The sequence below is a fragment of the Limanda limanda genome, chromosome 12, assembly GCF_963576545.1.
Source record: "Limanda limanda chromosome 12, fLimLim1.1, whole genome shotgun sequence".
In the NCBI taxonomy this organism is placed as follows: Eukaryota; Metazoa; Chordata; class Actinopteri; order Pleuronectiformes; family Pleuronectidae; genus Limanda; species Limanda limanda.
In genome coordinates this window covers 2,678,320-2,704,506 of record NC_083647.1, presented here as the reverse complement: position 1 = coordinate 2,704,506, position 26,187 = coordinate 2,678,320, and the positions used below count along the sequence as shown (strand labels likewise).

Genomic DNA, 26,187 nt, shown 5'->3' with positions numbered 1-26,187 from the left:
GTGTGACATTGTCTTGAGTAAATACAGAAAGTTTGTGGAGTTTCTGAGGTGCTCACTGTTGGCTCGGGTTATGAACTATTTGTTATCTTCACTTTGAGCTGCACATGTTTACGTGAGAAATGGAAAGTGCCCAGATCTGATAGGACTGTGTTGTCTAAGTCGTCTTTATGGATTACTGCTTGGACCATGATGCTTTATCTGATTTTGTATCTTATTATAAACAGGAATGGGGAGATATTGTTATGCCGCGTTCAATTTCCCCTGAGTGGGAAGTTAGAACTGGAAAGTGCCCTCCAGTCGGAGGAACCTCACCACCCCCGACTTCCAAATCCAAGAAACATATATCATTTATCAACAATAGTGTAAGCTGTAAATGTCGTACACATAGTACTGTCCATGGAACCGACATTATTGCTCAGATGACAGAAACTCTCACCCACAGCAGGAGCAGACCAGAGAGATGAAACATCTCATGACACACACACACACATACACAAAACAAATCTAAGTTCATTAGCCATGTTTCCTTTTTTTCAGCAGATATTTTAACATGTCAAAGGCCCAAGTCATTGCAATTGAATTAAAGTAATCATTAACAATTTATGTGAAAATGGATCAAACGTATTTGTGATGTGAGAGGTGTCATTGGATGTAACCACAGAGATGATCAACCATTCTTTCCAGCTCTACAGAGTTTTTTTTGTATATAAAACACGCTTCTGGAGAATGATCTGCTTGACACTGAGCACACTTTGTGGATTGTTCAGGGCCCAAGGAAGTGCAGAGTTAAATTTGTTGCAATTTGGACACATGATATTATGAATTTACTTTAAGTTAACAAGCAGCCAGTGTTCTGTAGCAGTGGTAGCTGGGACTCATCAACTTAAGTGAAGTTGTTGATCATGACAACAGCGTGCTCACAACAATATCAATGACAACTGAATATTCAGTTCAGGGTTCTGTTACTGAGTTGAGCTTCTCTGAACTTTGAATAAACAGGTGAACAGCTCTTTGTGCAGCAGCAGTGACGCAGCGTCAGGGTTCTGTGGACTTAGTCCTACAGAGGGCCTTTACTTTCTGTGGGTCAATTAAACCAAGCAAGCCATCCATTCCAAGTTAAGAATGTCCACTGCACTGGTATAAATACATAAGCGTGTGTGCTCTGATGGTACAAGGCTCTCAAGGCCAGGAATTCGAATGACATAGAAAGTGCAAGTACATATCTCTGTCTGAGAAGGAAAGACACACTGGCAATGGGCCTCATACTAGCACAAAGCATGAAGACACCAGTGATGTTCTCAAGATTATTGTCTATACAAAATAAGTGTCAAGGTGTCTGTGTCAAAACTGCGGCACAACTGAAACTAGTTGGTCTTAGTTTTACTTTGCAATGACGGATTATTGGCAAATGTTTGAAGGACAAGAGGCTTCATACAGATTTAATCTGATTACTGGTCCAGTGAAAGCCCATCAGTCACCCCTCCACTGCTCTGACACACTCTAACTCCTCCAATAACTTTCTTCACTCTTCAGAACAAGACTTCGATCTCGGTCCTCTCACTTTCTTTACTCTTTGATTGGGTGGTCATCATTCATTTAGTCATTCATTCCTCCAGTGAGGAAAATGTGTATTCATCACCATCACATCCTTTTGCACCGTCATCACACACAAGAACACGATGCAACTAACAATGGGACTAATTTCCCATAGGAATGCCTTTCTTCTTCATACTGTCGGGTACATTGTGTTTCTGAGTGAAAGTCGACTTGAAGGTCAGACACTGTTATCAGTAACACAACCTCAGCAGTCTGGACTGCAGAACACACTATCTTACTGACAGCAAAGTGTTTGGAGGGAAGGGCTTCTCTGCTTTCATTACATTAGACAGGGTCATGTAGAAACCCTTCATGTTAACACTCTACATACTGGACTGGACACCATATGTGTTAACTTGAATAGTTCAATCCAAACCTCATTCATTACGGCGCTAATTGAGCCTGAGTTGATTAAGAGGAAATATTAAGTATGCGGAGTTGCATGGTTACTGATTCTCGCAAATGAATGGGTTTGTCTTTCTCACACATCTCTGCTGTTCTTGGGCAGGAACGTCACACACACACAGCAGGCCTCCATGATCAATTCTAAATGGAGATGTTCCAGGTTGTCTGCAGGGCTCTGGCAGACCAGTAACTTTTCTCATGAATAAAATTAGATGTACCTAAATCAGCTCTTTTTACCTCTGCCAGGGAGGTTATGTTTTCACCCCTGTCTTTTAGTTTGTCAGCAGGATTCCACAAAAACTACTGAACAGATGTCCATGATAACCTACTTGGTGGAAGGATGGTACAGGGGCCAAGAAAGAACACACCACATTTTGGTGCAGGTGGATTAAGGATCTTTTTTATTACTTCTTCTACAGATAGGGAGTTTTTTCATATTTTCACCAAGGAATAATTAATGAATCTTGATGGCAGGCATATTTATGGTATTGATATCTGATATCTATCTGTAAGTGTGTGTAATTTTGTGCAGCTTGATAGAATCCTAGGAACTGTTGTGGCTCATATCAAACAGATTAAATAAATAAAGAGATGGCTACAACACACGTTGAATTTATTCATAAACAACATAATAAGTATCTCTTCAACTTATTAAAATATATAATGAATTTAGCTAGCCCAAGTACTTTATGTCCTCCGGGGTGGTGGTAACCGAGTTAGCAGTGGACATTGATTTAAACCTTTTTTCACCAAAATTAGTCTGCAGGTTTTGGTAAAGTGATTCCAAAAGGCAAATGACTTAATTCCCATCACCAGCGAGATGAGTTTGCCCTAAATGGGACACACATTCCAATTGCTGCGCTCAGGAACAACTCTGGAGACAACTACTGCAGGGAGGGAAGAAGTTCTGTTGTCCTACTGGCTATGATGAAGCACAGTTTCTGGTGCGTGTTACTCTCAGAGAACATTCTGGCAGGTTAACAACAGCAGGAGCCGCAGGACTGAGAGTGAGCAGCTGGCTGTCTGATCAGATTGATCCATCTTATCTATAAAGTCTATGGTAGGTGTCTGTGGTTGGTGTCGTCAGGGCCTTAGCCTCCATATGAGCCAACTTAGTTGTTGTACAACACAACTCGGCCACATATTTGTATATTCTGAAAGGTTAACAATGGAAATGTGACAGAGGCAAATTGCCCCTGACTTCTGTGCCAGCAGTGTGTCAATACTGTGTGATACCCATGCTAAGCTGCACATACATACACTGTAAGAATGGTTTGATGGCGAAACAGTGCTGCAGAGTCCTTGGAGTTGTCATCAAGAGTTGAGACTAAGATCTACAGTATATAAATACAAACAAAATTCACATCTCAACACTTCCCTGCATGAGACACTGTCTGAGATTGCAGCACATGATGGATTTATGTTCAACTGTGTCTCAGAGCAGCTCTGAAAAAGTATGGTCGTGATCTGCATGTTCTTCCTTCCTGAAGTTTATCTTATGTTCATTCTAATGTCTATTAACGTCAATATATTTTTCCTTTGCCTCAGTAATGATTAATATCACCAATTCACTAAAGCCCCCAGGTTTGTAACCCATAGGTTTATGCATATTTCTCTGACATTTTGACAGTAGTAGTAGTAGTAGTACCTTGAGATAATGTATATTATGATTTGGCGAAATACAAATAAAATTGAACTGAATGCATGCTTCTGCTCCTTCGGCTGAAACAATCTAAACTTGGGGAAAACATTAATCCCAAATTGGAATCTGTTAAGAATGTTTAAAGAGACATTTTGGACCTTGTGGATTTGAAATTAGTCAGACTTGTTTAGGAACTGTGATGGATTTGAACTTTGCCTGCTTAGCTCCTTTTTCACTTTGAAGCTTCTTCTTTTGTCCCTTTTTCCTTCCTTAATTGTTCTTGCTCGTGTATTTAGTCTTTGTGCTACCCAGTCTTCTTTGTCGGTTTGTTGTCAGTTTCTAAGAAGGTTGATTCCTGCTTTTTGTCTCTAGTTATTCCTCAGAATTTCCCTTTGTGAAGGGTTTTTGCTTCTTGAGTTTTAGTTTTTGATATTCTGTTTTTGGAGTTCATAGATTTAGTTATCTGCCTGCCACCTGCATACAGAGACTGCTGTTTGTTGATTGAATTCACCTTTCCTCTCACCTGGGGTCCAGGTAATAGCACACTCCAGGTACCAGTATGAAGCAGTAATTAGTTTAGTGATACCTGTAGTCTGATTTATGCAGCATAATTACACTGTTAAGAACGTTTTAACTATAGAATTCAGATACACACATTATTGAATTAATCAGCTTCCCTGTTGTTCCTGCTGATATATTTTCTTTATGCCACACACAATATTCTTCTGTTTTAGCAAAGCTGCTCTCCAACCAAATCAGATGCTTGGCTGAACCCGTGTCTGTCTTTGGTTTGTTTACTAAGCAATGGACAGTATCTGGTGACAATGCTATATTTCATCGATATGGACCTCTGATAGTTGAATGAGCTCTAATGATGGGTCAAAGCTTTAAGCAGACCCGGAAGAGGGAACCAAGCTTACCTCAGCCAAAACTCAACATAGTGGTGGATGCCAAAAGTAAACACGTTCATAAACCAGCATGTCACTATACACACACAATGCTTTAAACATTCCTGGTCCATGTTGCAGATTTGTCATGCTGCCGGTCTCCCTCTCGATCTCATCACATTGGTACCTCTAGATTCAGATCAGGAGTCCACTGAAGTACAATCAACTCACTGTCATGTAAAACCCCTCTGAGATTACTTTTCTTTTGCTGGGTGGTGATTTATCATCCTGGAGGTCGCCTTTAGAGGACGGTGAATATACAGTGATGCAAATGGTTCCATCCCCCCTTTTACCTGTGTTTTTTAAAAGAGGAATTAGTGGACTGTATCAGTGGGCACAAAGTTTGCCAAAAAAAAACATTCCTCACTGGCAGCAGCCTGGACTGTTAATAAATGGCAGATTGACTCAATGGATTCCTGTTGTTGGTGCCAGATTCTGAGCCGGCCATCTGCGGCCTCAGCAGAAATCCACATTCACCAGAGCGAGTGTGGGTGAGTCTGTGTCACTGCACCCTCAGATTCCTGTCACTGGCTGACAGGAGAAGAACCTGACGTTGTCTCTGCTTTATCCAATTCTTTCTTTCCGCTCCCCACAAATGTTAAGAGTGTGTTTTTGAGTTACTGTAGGCTTTCTGTCAGCTCCCAACAATCTGACCATTCTCCTCTGAGGTTTTTCTTTAACGAGGCGTCTGCAGATCTGCTGAAAACAATCCTACAGTCAGTGAGATTACATTTCCCCCCATTCTGATGTTGAATGTGATCATTAACTGAAGCTACTGACACGTATCTGCATTGTTTTACTCATTGCACATGCAGGACATGATGTATTTGATGGCAATGCAGCAAAAACTTCGGTACTGTCGCTTAGTGTCAACATCTCTGTCCTTGTTGCATCAAGCTGACGCTGATTATATAGAACATATGATGCTGCTTAGGAAAGTTACAGGAATCATAGAGAATGTTGAATGACTAATTTTAATCTACAATCTAAGCTCTTGAGTACATGTAGAAATTGTAGCACAAGAATTCCTGGTGTGGCAATGGGGGAAGGGATTAGTTAAAAGATGATTATTTTAACTTCTGGAGAACACGAGTTATCCTACCATAGCCTTTTGTTTACCTGTCCTGTTTGTCGCTTGGTTGATGGATGGACCAACATCCCTGTCAGTGTTACCTTTTTGCTTTTATACACATGGACAGAGAATCAGGTGGAAGCAGCGGTCATCTTCCCTGAGGACATTTGTCATGACTCAGTGGGCTGAGTAAAGTGACCTTGTTTCTGATGCAAGGCCACCAGACAGGGTTTGCATGGCTGGAAAGCCTCACTGGTTAGAGGAAAGATTTCAGGGATACTTTAGATCACTGTCACTGGCCTGAGTTGTCGGACAAGCTGTCAGAAGCGAGAGCAGCTGGTGAGGTACAGTGACAGTGATGTGACGTGATGTTTTGCTGTGGTATTGTTTTTGCCTGGGTGATGGGCAGCTCTCTCTGCAGAAAGGACGACATACATATTCATGTCTGGAGATACATTGTTATTTGTCTTCTGGACTGGACGTCACAGAGTGGCATTTTACCCCTTTGATTTCCCAACACTCCCAAAAAATACCAGAGGTTCTCTGCTCAGTGACACAGCTCATCTGCAGATGGACAGGTTTCCCATTGGACAGTTACAAAGTGTTTGCCTTGTATTCTATGAGGTCATGTTTTTGGTCGAGATGGTTTGAGTTTCTGTAGGTGGCTTCATCTTTCCTTATATTCAAAGTGTCACAGTTTATAGTTCATCAGCGGCACAAAGCTGACCAAGGCTTTATCATTGCACCAAGATAAGTCTGCTCCTTTGTTTTGTGTTTCATAATTGAATGCTTTAAAACTCTCTTCTAATAAAAGCAAGCAATAGTTTCATTGCAGATAAACCTTATGCGGGTAATATGAAAATAAGGCACATATAACATTTACATTGGCGTACTATGATGATGAGGTTTTTAATCATGGAGAATATCCTCTATCTGCACTCAATGTTAGTATTATCAATGATTCTGTAGTATTGTGTGGTATTATTTTGAGTGTAATTAATTTGCCAAATGTAACACAATAAAAAAATCTACGAAATTAGGATTTCTATCCATTTCCTTGCAATTTGTAAATAGTGAAGTGACTATATTTCTTATTTTATATATGTCTTTACATCTTTCAAGGATGTAAGGGGAGAGATATTTCAGACACAATGTCCCAAGTAGTATATAGCTAACTAGCCTAAAAGCCAATTGGCTTTTATCTAATGACGAGTTAGCCTCTGGGGGCAAGGACAATCATTTGGGGCTCCCAGTGTAGACAGCTGGTACCTATCTTCCGTTCTCATTTCACTGTTTACATTTTAAGTAGTTTCTTTTATCACACAAACAGTGATACTTTTTAATGGTACTTAAGGTACAGAAGACATTTTGGCTCATCTATATTAAAATTTAAAAAGCCAAAAGCCAACAAATTTCTGTCAATGAGAATATCTGTTTAATATGTTTGAATAAAAACAGCTCATCTACAAATCTACATTGTCTATAAATTACATAATTTGTTAGAGCAACAGTTGCCCAACTATTTTGCTCTCCACAAGGACTGTTTACCTGTGAGCAACCAAAGCCGGCTCAAACATGATTTGTCAAACTAGAAAGGAAAACCAGGAGGCTTTCGGCCACAAAATCCTGTCCCTCGCCGACAGAATCTGCATATTCACATGCATAATCTGTTTACTGCGATTAGTGATTAGCCTACGAGTTTATCTAACGCAGACCAAACACAGCTGACCAGACTTGCTGCGTCTTTGTTCTGTGAGTGTCTACTTTAGGGTGGATTTCTCTGACACTTTAAAAGCTGCTGAATACAGCTGAACTCTAGCAGAACTGTTTGAGTTGAACATTTAGTGGACGAGGCATAGTCTGACTAAAATATTTAGTTATTATCATAGGAAATATTGAAAAGTGCGTGGATAATTCTTATTCCTGCGCGTCGGCAACAGGCAGTGGCCTAAGGCTTTATGTTTTCGGCTCTTCCCTCTGATTATATTTCAGGTGTTAAAGGTCCCACTGATCTGATGTGAGTCTGGAAAAAAATAGGATGCAGACTGTAACTGCAATGGTTGGCAGAGCCATACAACTACTACTTTGTGTTAATTCTAGTTTTTAATAAAATAAATCAGAGGTTTAGCTCTTATTCCTCTTCATAATGCTCTGAGGTGCACTGATAGAACTAAAAGCATCAGCACATTGTAAGGAATCAAATCAAGCTAGAAGAGTTGTAATGTATTGATATGTTGTAATAAATTATTCCTCTGTTTGAGAGAAGCTCTGTTTTAAATCCAGAGTTGACACATGGAAAGTCTGGAACAGTAAAAAGATTCCACTCAACAATGAAAATATCTGCTAACATTAATTATTTCTCACTTAACTGTAACTAAATCTCTTGTGTCACTGTCATGTAGATCAGTGTCTCTGGTTTTCTCAAGATCTGATTGGTCAGTGGTTGGGACGTTGACAGTTTCTGATGGGTTATCTAAAATTTGGTTTGTTAGAAGTGAACCAGCTTCAAAGACAGAAAAAACAGGGGAAATCTGCATTCAGATAATGGAAAATCCTGCTGCATTGTCCTGGCTCCTGGTGTGACTGGAGTTGCTTCAGACATGCACTGATTTTCACAGAAAGAGGTGCCTGTCAGGACGGCAAAGTGGAAATGAGTTCCGTGTGAGAAACCAGCAGGGCATCTGCCTCTAGATTCACAGAGAGTTAGTGGAGGGTTAACGACGCTTCTAATGCACAAGGGACGAAAAAATATATATATATCCGGGAGAAAAAGCTGTGTCATACGTGTAGAAGGCTCCGACAAAGATGTCATGAGACTTTGTGGTAAATGGTCTGTATTTGTATAATACCTTTCTACTCAAAGTGCATTACAGTACCGTTTTACATTCACCCATTCAAACACACATTCATACAGTGCATCTATGTTCAATCATTGGGGGCAATTTGGGGTTCAGTATCTTGCCCAAGGACACTTTAGCCCCCAGAATAGGGAAGACTGGGATCAAACCGCTGACCTTCTGTTTAGAGGATGACCGCTCTAACCCCTGAGCCATAATTTAGTGGTGATAAGATCTGATGCCTGTGTCGAGGGTTCTGTGAAGACAATCCTGTGATCTCTACAGTGGAGTTAATACGTCGCTTCCTGCCTCTGCGGCTGCTCCACCTCTCGACTGAACAATGCAGAGGATTTTTTGCTGTTGTGAACGCGTCCGTGCAGAGAACCTCTGGCTGTGTTGTGCAAGCTCTGGGTAAACTCCGTGGCGAATCCTTATGATTTTATCCGCAGGTCATCTCTAACATGCATGTTCACCACAAGTTCTGTGAGTGCTATGTGTTTACATCTCTGACAGACAACAGCACCTTGAGGCTGTAGAAAGCTTGCTTCTGCCAGAATCATTCAGCACCATCAGCGCAGCCAATGAGCAATAAGCAGCTCATCAGCTGTGAATGAAAATACCCACATTGCCTTCAGTGCCATCAGCATCTATCTCTGCCTTACACTGACAGGAGAACTAATAACATTACGTATTAGTCAATCGATCTGATAGCTTTGTCTGTCAGCATTCATTTAATGCATCTCAGTGGAAGTTATGTAGCCTGTGGTTGATTTGGAGCGTTTGCATGTGCAGAATCATTGTAGAGCTTTCTGATCAGCAGGCAGTTTGTGTTGACATGAGAATACAAATTAAATCAGGAAAAAAAACATGTGGACTGGTAGTGAACATTAACATACTACAAGTATTACTCATGTCAGAAAATCTTATAAACACATCAGTGATCCATTAAGGCCAATTTATGCCTCTCCGTTTCTTCTATTACGGACAGATAAGACCGCCCTATCCGCCGTGAAACGCCCTCTCCGAATGCTTCGTACAGCTTTTCGTACACGTCTGATTTTTCTAACTATCCGTCTTCATGTTTGAGACCCGACGGACCGCTCTTGGCTGTGATTGGTCCGCGAACGACATCATTTCCGTATGACGTCATTTCCGTATTTCCGGACCTCAAACTTCCTGTTTACTTCCTGTTTACTTCCATGTAGCATCAAACCCAAACACAACTATGATTCTACGATTAATGTGACGTGTGTGTTAAGCCAGCGGAGTTGTCCGGCTGACGGTGGCTCGTTCGAGCACTGAGGGCATGTGTGCACGGTCACAGACGGTTATAACGAGCATTCAAAACGGCGCTAGCAGGCTAGGCTAGCCACCATGCTAACTGCGGTGGTAACAGTGCAAGAACCCGCCGTCACGACTTTAATTTCACTTCTATCATGACACTGTTTCTATAATACCGTCAGGTTAGAAGCAAACACTGGATAGTAGTAGTTAGTGTCGGGAGTCCCTGCTGACTGTGTGTGGAAGCTGGGGGGAGCTAGGTCCGTGTAGCTTCTAGCTACATGTAGCCTCAAGCAGATTCAAGCTGTGGAATCAGCAACACAGTTCGGAAACAAGACCGGGGAACCGCTGCGCTAAGAAACGATTACATCAGCATTTTGACCCGCTGGGTGTCACTTTATTTAGTTCTGTTAGTGGCCATGGTTCAGTGTGTGGGACGCAAGCTAACATGTCAACAGAGACACGTGGACTTCTTCTTCCCAAATGGGGTAGGCTTCTCTGAGCTCGTCTTCCGTTGCGCCACCTATGGGTTTGGCGGTGAATTTTTTCCGGACGTAGACTGACGGAGAAGTAAAAATCAAAAAGAGTCTTTGCCCCCTGCTGAGAACTCTCCGAGAAACGGACACGTAGTAGTATATAAGAGCCTTTAGCCATGTTTCCATCAACTCACATGAGTGAGCACACTGCTTCTCTGTTGTATTTCTCAATGTTTAATTTATATGAGCATGTCTCTGCTGAGCTGTTGTAGATTTAGCTCTGACCTAATGGCTGTATATGTTGTATGGTAAGATTAGAAACATCATTGCTGCTCAGCCTCAGATTAATGAAAAGTTCCTCCAAAAATATATTCTCTCTCTGTCAGTAGCTTATTGTTTTTAAGCTATATGCACAAGCATTTGTCCTATTTCATGGAATATATTCAGAGAATGCATTCTGTAAGATTTCATAAGTAAAACTTTGACGGGTTCAGTTTGTATGTCTTGGAGGCCTCAGGCCATAGACAAGCTGCAGTGTTACATGATTTCTACTTTTCTTTACCTTTAGTTAAACTACACTATAGCTTTCATGAAGTCATTCTTCTAAGTATAGACCAGGGTCGTTTAAGGCTTTGCAGCACTTCAGGTTTTGGTTCCAGCTGGAAACTTGCTGACCAGCATTTAGTCTCCGAACTGGCTCAAGCTAGCTTCGACTGAGCCTTTTTACTGCTCAGATTTTTACCCGTTAGCCCGTCCAGACAGACAGAGCCATTAGACAGGAGGTTAATGGACCTCCATTTGATCACATGGTCAGAGATTGAGGTTTCTGAGAAGAGATGAAGAGCTGGAATGAACTGAGGTGGGCAGAGAGCTCAGACAGCTGGGCAGCAGTGAAATATGAGGTTGTGGTTGAAATATGAGCCTGTAGGTTTTACAGTAAGTGTTATCCAGCTCTGTAAGGAGATCTAAAACAGTTAAGTGAGGGAAGATCTGTTGCAACCTAAAAGCTCCTCCTTTGTGTTTAAATCCAAAAATATATGTATGTTCCCGGAAAACAAATCTTGGAGCATTCCTGTATATCCAGTGCTACACTCATGTAGGAAATAGTGAAAGGACTGCATTTATAGATCGCTTTTCTAGTGATCATGATGATTGTGCTTCACACTACAGCTGCTTTCAGACATGCACTGGACTAATTATCCATGGGCTGTGTGTGAGAATGCAAATGACCAAGTCAGCTGCTTTGGACATTCTCCTGAGTTTTCTGCCACTCCCCAATTCGGAATTACAGATTATAAATAAGCCCACGTGAGGATACACCAGAATTATTCTCCACAGGTGAGTTGGGGTGTGTTGGGGACATTTCTGGCATGCAACAGATGCAAAGCTGACAGAATACTTCTATGTCCAGATGAAAAAGAGGTGCCATAGTCAGAGAAGATGCCGCCAAAAATGCCGACTAAGAAAGATGAGATGTGAGAGTTTGGAGTCCAAGGGCTCATGCTGGTGTTGATGTGCTATAAACAAAAATGTGAACATGCTGCAGATTTTATTCGCTATGTTCTGCCTCCTGCATGCTTTACCAAGGCGCCACCGCTCGCCTGAATGCTCCTGAGATTTTCCTTTTTATGAACAAATTTGACCCGGACAATCTCCAGCTCTGTAAATGTGAAAGGCAAACTCTGAAAAATGTGTGCCAAGTTTTAAGGCAAGAAGTAAAAGTGTGGAGACCAGTGTGCATACAAACCCAAGTTTCTTGTATTCCCTAGCCTTAGCCTAAACATGATTTCTTTCTCATAACCATTATCTTCCCCTATACGACAGTTAGCATCCGCATACATTGAAATAAGTTGTCATTAAATGTAACTAAAGGATTTGTATATTTCTCTAATGATGTTTGTAGACTGCACAGTGGGGAAGAAATATCTTTACTCTTGGGCCAATAACATTTCAGCAGTGCAAAACCAGATAGTTAACAAAGAGTGAAAAAAAATAAAGGGTCTCGGAAAATAAAAGCTCTAATAACCAGGTAGGCAGTACAAAATGATAAATACATCGATGATAGTCTGCCACTCAAACTTAATTGCGGCATCATTTGGCTGGAATTAGGCCTTGATGTTCTACATATAAAGTGTTGAACAGAAGCATCAAATTAACTGAATCAATCATGCTGTTAATGTGACATGGACGGTGACATTTTGCAAGAATGAGTTCTTCTCTTTAAAGGTTTTTGAAAGGCAGCTGTATTATTGACCTCAGGTCCTGGGTCAGTGTCCTTCTTCTGAATTTGGTATTTCCAGTAATGCTGCAAAGATCCATGTCCCATCAAGAAAGAAGTTCATGGCTCCAGTAACCCAGTTGAGATGAGGGGAATTACAATGAGTTTGAACTGCCAACACCAGAGTTACTTGTATTTTATGTACAGCTCCTCAGGGTGACTTTATTAGTCTGACAGCAGAACTAACGATACAGTTGCATGCTTGTATTACAGTATTAAGACTGCACATGCTGCGCTTCCTTAAGTTTGGGAACGCTTCTGCAGTTGTTTTAGTTTTGGGACTGGGGGATTTTGTCAGCGCAGCAGGATCGGAGGAGGTCACGAACACCAAACACAAGCAAACACGGACTAGAGTGCAGAGGGAGGGAGTTGGTGGGATGCAACACTTTTTGACTGCAGTGTGTTTTTTTTTGTTTTTTGAACTTCACCCAGAACTTGCATTGGACCTGTGGTTGTGTGATTATGTGAATTTATATCTGCCTCTATACACTCAAGTTTGTCTATCTTCTTCTGTCCTCATCTACATTATTGTTTCTATATCAGTCTCTATTTCTGTCTCTGTCCCTGTTTATATCTTTACGTCTTAGGTCTTGTTATCTGTTTCTGTCTCTAACTGTCTCTATATCTCTATCTCTATTTCGATGTCTGACTCTATAAGTCTTTATCTTGAATTAATCTAAGTTATGTTTCTATCTCCATTTCTACATCTTTTCTATCCATCTCTGTATCTATATATATCTCCGTTTCCATCTATATCTCTATTTTTGTATTTATCCCTGTTTGTATCTGTATTTCTTTATCTAACTATGTCTTTCGCTGACTCTATCTCTCTGTCTATTTCTGTTCATTGTTTATATCCCTGTTTTATTTTAATCCACTTCCGTCTCTATCTCTCCGTCTACCACTGTCTCTATCATCATTTCCATCTCTATCTCTATTTCTGCTGTGCAGCTGAGGCTGATGGGGTAGAAGGGTCAAAGAAGGTTGACGGTTTGATCCCAGTCTACCCCATCTGCCTGCTGAAGTGCTTTTGGGCAAGATACTGAACCCCAAATTGCCCCTCATGAAAAAAAAGTGCTCCCCATAGATTTACTGTATGAATGTGTGTGTGAATGGGTGAATGACAAAACAACTGTACTGTATGTAACGCGCTTTGAGTGGTCGTAAAAGCTACAAGAGAGCTGTATAATAAAAATAATATTTACCATTTCTGTCTCTTTCTCAATTTCATTCTTCATCTGTCTCTATTCTATTTTTGTGTCTTCAGCTCAAACTCGATTTTACACTGTATCCGTCTTTCTGTCTCTGTCTCTATTGGTGTCTTTATCCATCCATCCGCCTTTCTGTCTCTGTCTCTATATTTGTCTCTGTCTCTAGCTTTGTATTGGTTTCCCTGTCAGTATGGGTTAGTTTACACTTCCTTGACACCACATTGTATCACATGGGGCATGAAACTCCTGATGCTCTTTATAGGTTTGAAGTATGTTACGCTTCTGGCTACACCCCACTGAGTGATGTCACAGCAGGGGGAACATATCACTCAGGGCTGCTCCGGCAGCAGATTCAGTCTTCCGCCATAATATACCCACAGTTCTTGTATATTTAAATACAAGTGCAATAAAATCATAACGTTACAAGAACTACAGTAATAAAAAAAAAATGACTCTAGATTTCTGTAACAAAGCAGTCGTACTCTTTCTGTCTTATTGTGTCTTGATCGTGGAGTCATCCCATCTGCATCTGATCCTGCAAGAACCTTGTCTTGGTCTAAACTGCTACTGTCTACCTGTGTGTGAGTGCATGCTGGGGTTGGCATGGTAACAAGGAGAGGAATGGAAGCATGCTGGTTGGTTTGGCAACCGCAATAGGCCTGGTGGGTGGCAGACAACAGACAGAGAGTCATCGTCTGTGCTCTTGGTGATTGACATATCATCTGTCCTTGCTATTGTTGTATTATCACTGAAAAATGTGTACTCTCACCATGAGGCAGTAAGAAGAGGCCTGTATGACATTAGAATGGACATATTGTTATGCTTTACAGCAGCATGGCTAATCATGACATCTGATTGGTCAGCAGGGGCCCATTACATCAGGATAAGTCAGACATCATCCTGGTCTGTTGTTTAGTCTAAAGATTGCGTTTGGACCAAGAACCTTTTTCCAGGAACTAAAAGGTGTCTGCAGGCTGTTAACCTGTGTTTCCACAGCATGAGACAACAATATAACCAATGATGCCATAGAACACACCAGAAGTACTCTGAACAACTTTACTTAAAGTAAGGAAAAGGACTGACATGCTCAAATAAATCGCTGTACTCCTCGACCAGCACTGTATGTTAAGCAATGCATGCTGCACCTCGAAGGTTCCTGTGCTTTTATAAGGCTACCCTCTGAGCAGCAAAATGAATGTAGACGCTGGTCCCTATGGTGGAAATGCAGAGTTCCTGAAAATCACCCTCTTCCTGGGGAAATTTTGATGATCAAATTTTCCAAGATGCCCCTGATGTAAGCCCGTCCTGTATCACTTGCTGGCTGCTGGATCTGTAAATGGGGTCTGCCCAGACCAAGCTCCCTTTTTTCTCCTTCCAGTGAACGCCTTGTGAGGGGGGGGGGGGGGGGCGGGGGGTTGTAAAGAAATTCCTGGATTTGACGCAGTTCCCCTCGAAGTCAGCTTGCAGTGGAAGTACCTCAGTGCAGGCGGATGTTAATTGAAACAGAGTGTTCCTGAGATTGTGGAGTCAGGATTAGATTTCCAGGTTCAATGGTGAATGTTTACCAGCTAGTGTTTTTCTGTCTGAGTACTGTCTGTCTGTCTGTCCGTCTGTCTCTCTATCTGTCTGCCTGTCTTTGCTGAGCAGCTGCAGTGTGAGTAGTCCTATTGATTCTTTGCCGGCATACATGCAAATTAATGCATGTTCATTTCATTAAAACTCCAGCACATGGATCCATGTGATCAGTATCACAATGAGGTCTGTCGCCTGCAGTTTCAGATTTTCACATGTCTGAAGTTGAAGCGGGCTGCAAAAGGTCTGCACTGCACCCCCGTCGTCCAGCCCGCCCCCTGTCTTTTGATGTCTTCTAGGCTGTATCCAGAGATGCCTGTGGATAGGGAGGAATTAGGTCAGACAGCAGCACACTGCAGTGGGGCTTAGCATGGCATAGGTGCCCATGTTCAACCGATTGTTTGTTTGCCGCAGTCAAATGTGGACAGAAAGCTGTAGATGTGGACAAAGAGAGAAAGAAAGGTAAGAGGTACGGCAGCACAGAGGAGATCACCTTCCACTTCTTAACACAGACTGTCGGAGGGTAGAAAGACAAAAACATCAAGGGCATTTGCCGGCCCTCTTATTGTGTCCGCCCGGAGAGCAGTGCAGTGTGGTGCAGCAGCAGCAGCGGTGATCCTCGGCCTCTCCCTGCACTTCAGCAGAGTGCACATGCACAGCAGTATTCAGCTCACGTTAAGGCCATCGCTCTGCTGCGGAAACACCAAGGTGCCACAGCGATGATGGTGAGGCGGGTGCTGAAGGGAACAGCTGTTTCTAATAATAGACTCTTAGAAAGTCTTCATCCCCAACAGGATCGTAAGACACACACACACACACACACACACACACACACACACACACACACACACACACACACACACACAGGACTCCTTACTCTGTGTTCCCAGCTTGATGAGGCAGCAATTTTTCAATACTGCCTCACAAGAGGTGATGTCATCTGCTTTATTATTGGCCCCTAACATTTCCAGTGGCTGGCATTGGCTTCTGACTCGGATGTGCTATTTCCAGACTCCTGAATCATTGCTCACATCGCTGATTTGCATGGCAATTATAATTTCTAAACCCGATTAATGGAGTGAGACATTCTGGGAATTCAGGCCGAACATTTTTCACGTTCGCTTGGTGGGCAACCTCAAGTTGAATGGACGCGGAGCCACCATAGAACCTGTTATTCAGTTCTGCTCAATTTATTACTTGAATTGAGCAGAACTGAATGAGCTCAATCAGATAATAGTTAGTGCAGTGGTTGTCTATCAAAAGATTTTTCTGTTTAAATAAATTTGTCAAAAAGTACTCAGGCAATTAAAGTCCATTGTCCAGGAAAGATTCCCGTTTGGGTTCATTTATTTTCCAGTTTAGAACAAAAACATGCATGTGTTCATCCTGCAGCTTCTCTTCATGCACTGTTATAAAACCATATCCCCTCCGGGTGTTTCCCGTCATTAACACAACTGCTACCTTTACTGTGAATCCTACCTGGTCTGGAGCTTAGTGCCTCCGTGTGTCTACGAATACAAATGCAGAAATAGCTAATTATAATAATCATAACATGAAGCTCCTACAGTTAGTGTTGCTGCTTTTATATTACTCAGGTAAAAAGGTCCGTAGAGAGGGGGGCGGGGCGGTGAGAGGGGGGGGGGGGGGGGGCACTCAAAACAGGTCAATCTGAGGAGGGCTGTTTTAGACAGGGTAAAAAGGGTGATGTTTTAAATGATCCTTGTGGTATTTTGACCAAAAAATGTTACAGACATTTCATTAAGACCCCAAGGAACCATATCAACTTGTGGTAAAATGGCCATAATATGTCTCCTTTAATGCAGCTACATGGTATATGTGAATTTTCATATACTATGAAGTGTAGTGCCCCAAACAAAATTATACAAGTTAAATGACTCTAGGTCATTAAAGGGACTCTTACCTTTGTTGCATTTGAGAATTACAGCACATTCAAATCATCCCGCCTTCCTCCAATGCCCCACCCCCTCGTTCCCATCCGCGGTGTTTTTTTGAAGAAACTTTATTTACAAGCAGACTTACTACCTACTGCCTCCGCGCACGCACGTGAGTTTTTGTTTACCAAAGCAATGAATTCGGATTCAGAAGCACCGGTAAGTTATATACATTGATGACGCGGGCCCGAATGCGCCACAAGAAGCAGACGGAAAACCTGCATGTCCATGCAGCAAACAGACAGGTCTGTCGGCCAATAAGGTCCTTCGGTCCGAAGAATTTTATTGGTTGAAGTTTTCACTAAATATTATGAGAGTGAAATAATTGTTTTTTTTTACTCCTGGTGGGTCTGTCTTGCATTTTAGAGTGTCATTACCTTATTAATACCAATTTAACCTTATCCAAAAAAAGTGTAAAAATGCAACAAAGGTAAGAGTCCCTTTAAAATACAATAAATAAAAAAATTGTGAACTATTATAATCATTTTAGGGCAAGTCTCTGGATTCAAGCGATTATGCACGGAGGGTCTGATGGTCTCTAAGAACATTATGACTCATTCTCTGGGGATCGATAAAGACCATAGTCATGGATGTCTGGTAAAACAAAATATAGAAATATTCAGCAGCAAATTAATGTTTTGAACATTAAACTTTTGATGTAAAAGTACATGCTAAAAATGGTTTCTCTCCAGGCTGTTAGAAAATTGATGCATAAGCATCTTTATGAACTGCAACGAATGCTGGAAAACCAGAGAGCCGTGAGTGGAATCTTAAAGGCAGCTCTGTAAGTCGAGTCAGCTCGATAGAAGGCAGTGATGCAACAATCTCATGGAAGCTTTCTCCAAAGGTTGCCTGAGGAATATTAATGAGCAGTTCACTAGAGTACCTGAAAGATTTATTTTGTGTTTACCTGTACCTTGTTTCTCCTTATAACATCTCTTTTTTTTCCTGTGACTTTGAACAGACTTTTAGGACCATTACCTATCCTGTTAGTTTAGGATCAGGGTCGTTCTTGTTATGCTGCGCTATTCCTTGTCCTCACATCAGATCGATCTGCAAGCGAAGGCAGCCTTGAATCTGAGAAGGGGTGTTTGAAATCCAACATCGAAAGCAACATTAAAAATAACTGTATAAACACCGTTAGGCAACAGTAGTTTCCGTACTTTCAAAGAGACTTTATTGACATATTAACTGCATGTCTTAGCTTGCCTGGTATGTATTGTTTTCACCTGGGCCGAATTAGTTGTTTTCCCAGGGATATAGGGGATAATTTATATTGTACAAAACTGAAAAAATAAATAAATGTATTTATTTGTAAAAGCAGGAGGATAATTTTCGTGGATCTCTTAATGAATGTCAGTGTTGGTAGTTGGATCTCCTTCATCCACATGTTCAGATGTCAGCAGGACACTGAACCCCGAAATGCTAAAGATGGGGAGAAGCTCCCTCTATGGCAGCACTGCATGTATGTGGGTGGACTAACTGGAGCCAGTGAGCAGAGCTGGACATCTTTTAGCCGATACTTCAGCAGATCTTCATTATGAGAGTCAGACTATTTGTTTTAAATGGTTCCTGCTTTCGATGTCCCCCCCTGGTCCCTTTTGCCTGGTGCCTCAAAAGCACCTTGAAACAATGGAGAATGGTTGGAAAGAGAGAGCACAAGTGGTGTGCCTCAGTGGTGCTGAACGTATGCAGGCCTTCATAACGCGCTGTGACACAATGCATTTCACACTGTACGGTGTTATTGTCGTTATGCAGTCTGAGAGCGAGGGACAGCAGCAGAAACACATGTTCCCCGAGGCTGGGACATCACACATCAACTCGCACAGCGGCGAAAACAAAAACACTACAAAGAGACAATTCAGCCTGTTGAAGCTCCTGAAAATCCTGTTTGTACCCTCATTTTCACTCCATGTTTCTAGCCGAGTGCTGTTATCAGTGCACATTGGGACTGACTAACACACTGTCCACAGTGGGAGAACAGCTCCACCAGTGAAATGTGTTAACGTATAACCTGTAAATATGAAAGAATCTGCAAAAACACAAGAAAATAAAAACTCCACATGGATATATCTGTGAATACATTAGATTTATCAAAAAATGGAAATAATTTGTGAATATCTTCCTAAAATCTGAAACTTTCTAACTGGGAGGCTGTGGACACCTTTTTTATTCATGAATTGAAATTGAAATTGTTCATCTTAATTTTACAAATCTATTAAATCAAGTGTTCAGGTTCATATCTTGAGGCAGTGAAAAAACAGAAAGTGGTCTGAAGACAATACTGCAGTGTTTCACTGTTATTTGAAGTTATAATACACACCTACATATTGCAAAATGGGTGTACAGTCATTTTTCACACACGCACATAATCTGCTGGTGCATGAGGTGAAGCCATTTCCTCTGCCGAGAGGAGTTCATTCTTAGTCCCTGGACAATCTGCTCTTATAATGTAAATTCACAAGGTGCAAGCTCAGCAGGCTTTTAAAGCAAATGCAGGGAGCTGCCACTCTGATTGCCTTGTTGCATGTTACACAAAAAACACACTCATAAGAGACCCCGGCACGAACCTATTGAACCATTCACATGCACAATTTGTACGAAAGTGCACTTGGACTGAAACTTGCTCTCGTACTTGCTCCATGCACTTTAATCTTCTAAATGGAGTCAACAAACTTTTCACCAGTCGCACGAAAATCCACTTGTATAACTCTGGCTTTTTCAGAAATAACATGATTGCCTGTCGACAATGTCATCTCGGCTCATTGAAAGACCACTGCACTTATTTTGAAATGAGTGGTATATAGGAGCGAGCATGCCGGTGGCTGTTCTGGCTGCTTAATGAGGACTGACGTCGCAAAACATAATCCATCTCTGCAGTCTGTGCTGAGGCCGGAACAAGTCATTTTTGGAAAGATGGCGCAGACTGAATGGAAAGCTGTGACACTCCGCCCCCTGACAGCTCAGACTGTGAATCATGGCACACAGTCATCCTTTCTCTCTCCTTGTGTTGCCAAAGCTTGCAACCTCCACACTGCACACTCTCTACTGACTCACTGGGAGCTTTTGTATGTTGAGTCCACAAAACTACAAAATGGGAAATTTGCTAATAGTATTGACAATTTTCCAAAGCTTGATTTACAATGGCCTGCAGTTTCAAATTGTGTTTTCTGGTGGTGTGTTGCCAGAGCAAACCAATCCTTCAATCAGTCAGTGAGAGCGGCTAAATGAAGCAGAACATGACTGAGACTCAGCTCGGTTCCATAACACAACGTAAGGAAATCATCATGAAGTTGGAACTTCAGAAGCAAAAGGAGAAAACTTTGATTTGCAAACCAAAAACAAAGGCAAAAGAGCAGGAACACAAGCTGTGAAGTGGATACACATGATATTTCTTGGCATTTCACATTGTAGCTCTTTGACATGTTTCTTTTAAAAAAAGGAATTTTGCAATTTAAGCTTCAGTTGAGGATGACAGATTGGAGACTTTTCCAAGATTTTAGTATTCAGGAGAAGACAGTTACTGATCATTTCAATGTACTTGAAGCAAGCAGCATTGGACTGTAGTGATAGTAGATGATAGAAGGTAGATCTGAATGTCTGCATAATTGACTGATGATTGATTTAATTGTTTTAAATAATGTGGCCTCATGGAAGCATTTACATGATAATTTAAAGTGGCCAGTACTCATTCAATAGCTTTACTTACATCACACATTGCACAGGATGTGATTCATCTGCATGTAGATGTGCTAACCTTCCTCTCACACCATGTCATTTCTACAGGACTATACCATCACCATGTACTTCCAGCAGTCCTGGAGAGACAAGCGTCTGTCTTACACAGGCATTCCTCTTAACCTCACCCTGGACAACCGAGTGGCAGACCAGCTGTGGGTCCCTGACACCTACTTCATTAATGACAAGAAGTCCTTCGTCCATGGGGTGACAGTGAAGAACCGAATGATCCGACTGCACCCTGATGGAACTGTGCTCTACGGTCTCAGGTGAGAGCTGCTCCCAGTCTGAAATGTGTAGCCCTGTCATGTATATTGCACCATTTAGTGGTAGTGTTGAGAAAAACAACAGCGTGTTCTTTACTTCTTTAATGAGAAGAAGAGCCAAACTCAGTTTTGCTCAATTTAAGAATTTATTTAGGAAAGCAATGAACAGTTTACGGCAAAATACAATGGGTGCCAGTACATTAAGTGTATCAGAGCGCGATGGACATCCGGTGTCTGTTCATTTTATACAGTAGATCTTCGTTCCTCCCTCCTCGGAAGTGCGCACGCGTAGGCCATCCTCCTGGCTTTTGGAACACGGAAGTAGAACAGGGAGACACTCCCAATGCTATATAGTTGCTAGACAACGAGTTTTACTACAAGAACGTCCTTCACCCAAAGATGCAATGTGGGCCAAAGGTGTTTACAATTGGAGAAAAGATTATTATGTTTCAACTATTACAAAACAAACCTTCCTGTGTAAACATTCGCAAAAACTTCACCAAAACAATGTCCCAAAATGTAGTCAACAACGTCACTCTGTCCAACCTCGAGACTTATCAAGACAGCTGTGGAACTCTGTGTGAGTTCAATGAATCCAAGGGAATAAGCCTTTAATATCAGAAAAGTTAATTATTAGCACTAAGCAGCAACAGTTATTAAAATCATATGTATGAATGTATAAAACTGTTCCTATCTTTATTGTTAAGAGTTCTTTCAGCAAAGGCTATAGTTAAAAATTTGAAATCCCAACAGTAGATAAGGGAAGTAAGCAGTTGTTAGTTCAATTGAATTCACACTACACAACTTGCAGCCCAGTCTTCTGGTCACACACATTTTGAAACCCAGAGAAAAGCCAGAGACCAGAGACCAGCGACACCTCAGCATTAATTCTGCTGTTAGCATCACTGAGAACTCCTCAAAGACACAAATAATGAGGCTCCCCAACATATTGCCTTCTAGACTAGATTCCTAGCAGGCTTAATATCTAGAGGAATTGTCAACAAACACAGTCAATCAGAGCAAGACAACAGGTTAAGCAAGGACACTGGTGTCCATATCTCATTGTGCAGAACTGTTTTCATTGAAGACTAGCACCATTAACAAATCTCTACTTAAACAGCATCAAACAAATCGCATTGCCAACACCTGCATTACGATAAAAGGCGTCCTCTGGGGGGCCAATGGTTTACTTTGGAAGAGCAGGAGCAGGAAATGTCATTGACCTAAGGCAGCTCAAACAGAGCTAATTGTAGGGAAGTGATCTGTGATGTAGTTCCTATTTGAAAATATAAACAGTAACATAGGACTGAAACTTTGAGCTACAACAGATTTGAGAGCTGAAGACAGAGAAAGTGAAATGTGCTCATGGGTTGGTGCATCTGCATGCTTGATGCACTCCCTGTGAGAATCCCTGGCATAGGGGTTTGCAGTTAGGGTGCAGTGCCTAGCATCTAGTGAAGTTGGAACTACGTTTTGTAATGTATAGTAAACGTTTAAGATAAAAGAATCAGGCATTTTAAAGCTGAAAATATTTTCACGAAGAAGTAACAAAAGAGTTTAGTCACATTTTCTCAACAACAACAAATCCTAGTGAGAATATGATTTTCGGCCATGTGTACTTATAAGAGCATTTTGGACTTTGGTCAGCAGCATCAGATTAGCATGGAGTAAATTCCTCATATGACTCCTATCAGAGGGCAAGTGTTGCTCTGTGTGCATCTGCTCCTGAACTTTGAGGGGAAACCAGCTGGTGAAACATTTACACAGCCTCTCCCGGTGTACACACCGTGCACACACGGTCCTGCTCTCTACAGCCGAGCACAGCTTTGATGAAGTGGGTCTCATGTTAACTGAGGAGACAGTGAGCCAATCACTGTCAATAAGTCAGTCCTCAGAGTTCAAAGTCAGAGGGATGAGGATGAAGGAGAGCGACAATGACTTCACTGTTTCTTTAGCTTTGAGGTTAAGCTGCACATTTTATTAACACATTCTGACATTTTATTGTCGATTGAACAGTTTGTATCACAGTGTTTCAGTGTTTATGACCATTTTAGTTGTTGGGTGTTTTTTTATATGCACTTCAATATGTTCTCCTCGTGTTCTCATCGCTTTTCCCTCACTGACCAAAGATGAGTGGGATCTGCTGCCGAACAAATAAATATGAGGCAAAAATAAATTGGCTGTTGACTTCAAAACGTCACTTAACCTCTGTTTGATATGTTTTATATTTGATCATCAATTCAAAACGTTTTACAAAAATGTTTCTAAATCTGGAAGTTGTGATTTAAATTGAAAAGTCAGTTTTAATGTAAGAAAATAAAACATATTTGACATTCACTCACACACCCAGGTATATATGTTAGTTGCGGGTTTTGATTTCTTATTGAATGAAACTGCCCAGATTAGGGTTAGGGTTAGGGTTTCTTCTCACATTTAAAGTGTTTAACTGTTTTTTTCCATCATGGAAAATCAAGCATAGCACATTGAAAATACAATCAAAGATGATTTATTTCTTTCATTATTATGTAATTGGTACATAGCCATAACATTAGTAACCGACCAACTTCTACGTACTTAAATTATAAATTGTTTTGTGGAAAAAAAGGAAAAGTTAGTTTATACCCTTCATGTTACAGTTAAACAGCGTTCAATTTCATATTTAGATTGGTAGCCTTGATTTATCTAATGAGTCAGTCAGAGAGCGACAGCAGAGCAGGGAGCAGAGGTCTGACTTGTGTGTGGACGGCTGGACACCAGGACAGACTCACAGTGCTTCACTGAGGCCCAAACAGGAACAAGCACATTGAAAAGGACAGAGACCTGTGGCTAGATTTGTCCAAAAGCAACACTAGATGGCCCTGCCTTCATGGCTGAGTGAACATAGGCCTTGTGGGCTGCCTGCATCATTTCTCTCCTTTCCTCTTCATTCTTTCCATCTAGCTTATTTAACCACCTTCCCCCTCCTCTTTTTTTCTTCCCCCTTTTAATACTGCCCTTGAACTTCCGTTCCTCAGAGGAGAGAAAACATTACAGTGATGAAAATGCATAAAACGGACAGGACACTGTCAGTCCTTTTTAGGGTCATATTGTTAGCTTGATACACTCGCCAATTTCCATTTCTGCCTGTGAGTTCAACACGTAGTTGTCGCCTACATGCTGTCATTCAATCAATCCTTTAGTAGAGGACAGTTTTATGACGCATCTACATGTATGTTGGCTCAGCTCACGCCTCTGTTCAACTCCCCATAGATTCAGTTTGCTTTGATCATAATTAGCTGAACTACAACAGTCATGATCTGTGACTTACTGACAGACTGCAGAATGATGGCGCTTGCTCTCTTACATCAACAGGAAGTGCGACTTGTTCCTGTTGTGTGCTCCGAAACACTCAGCTCTGGTGTGAGCCACTTGCCCGTCATGGGAATGTGCTGATAAAGCAGAAACTAGCAGATATAAGCTGAGTTAACACCATCTGACCACACTGTCAGCCGCCCGGCAGGAGGGACACTGTGGTAGAGTTTCATTACTGAGCTGTGTCAACTTTATGTCCATGCTTGGGCAGTGTTCATTCTGAACCAGTCTGTTTGCTTGTGTTGATGCTCGGGGGCTACTTCCGTGTCATTAGTGAGTCCTCCTCAAATAGCTCTACAATATATTGTCACTTTTTATTGTTTGTGTGCGGGACGTTGTGTGCAGAACCTAAGAGTCTACGTTGCAGAGTGAAATTAGAAAACTTTGCATTCATCCTACCTGGTTTATCCTGCAATGAAGATTTTACAGTCAATGTTTTTCATGTCGGCTATTTTAGAGGTCTCACACAATCACGACCTTTCAAAATAAAACTCTGTAATTCAGCTTGATATGAAGCCTTGCAGCAACTAACCTTGTGCTTTTATTTTGGAGAAAACTTGCAATACAAGAAGTAAATGTTGTGTCCATGAGCAAGATCAGCATCCACGACAGCTGTAAATGTTTTTTTCAGTCTAATATTTTGAAGTTAAAACAATCAAATGATCAGAATGATCTGTCAGGACAGATATTATTGCCCAGCTGCTAACCAGTGCTGTAGTTTATCGCTGCAGTTATTTATCCGAGGATGTACAAGAAGACATGTTCAAGTCAGTCCAGAGACATCTGCAGAGTGCTGGTAGGCTGTTTATTCACATTTTGTTTCTATTAAACGTAGGGTGTCTAAAAATTGTAACAAATTCAACACTTCTCTACCTCGGGCAATTTACAATACACATGCCAAGTGTAAAGATATGGATGGCTCAAGATATGCATTCAACAATCATAAAGTAAGGCAGAGTTAGTGGAATTAGTGGGTGGATGAACAGTTGAATCTTTAGTTTCCCATGCCCATACATAGTCCAGTCATATGAGTTCTTAACCTGTTTGCACACTGAAGTTGCACATGTCAACCTATAAAACTGACAGACATTGGATATGGATTCTGTCAGTCTGATTACATTACATTACAATAGTTACTTATAATCCATATAATGATATATTCAATATTAATTGTAGTATTTGTTAATGGCGTGTTATCACTACTTAATCACTACTTGCTCTCTTCCTCTAACCTTAAATTATCGTTTTTCACATATTTTCAAAATTTTCCACTGGCTTCATATTTTCACAGTTTCCGATGAAGGGGACTGGTTCAGTATTTCCCACTGGCATGCTGCAGAATCATTATCCCCTGCCGGCTCCCACAATTATTCATCCAGTGTGCTCACTGCTGACACAATAGCTATATTTAGGTTTCCCAAAATTACCTCTCCCCTGACTGGCACATGCACATGTCTGTGGGTAATTGCTGGACACCTTGATTTGGGAAAGAAGACATTTAACACATATGTCATTGGTGTCCCACAAGCAACAAGGATCAGACATGTTAAGCTTTGACTGATG

The 26,187-nt window shown here is 41.4% G+C and overlaps 1 protein-coding gene across 1 annotated transcript in view; it reads left to right on the top strand.

Moving 5' to 3' along the window:
- The window catches only part of gabrb1 (gamma-aminobutyric acid type A receptor subunit beta1), a 46,868-nt gene that overhangs the window by 4,070 nt on the left and 16,611 nt on the right, over positions 1 to 26,187 (top strand). The window contains exon 4 of the mRNA XM_061082924.1: positions 21,056 to 21,276. Within this exon, the coding sequence (XP_060938907.1) occupies positions 21,056 to 21,276 (221 nt within the window). The remainder of the gene's footprint in view (positions 1 to 21,055; positions 21,277 to 26,187) is intronic.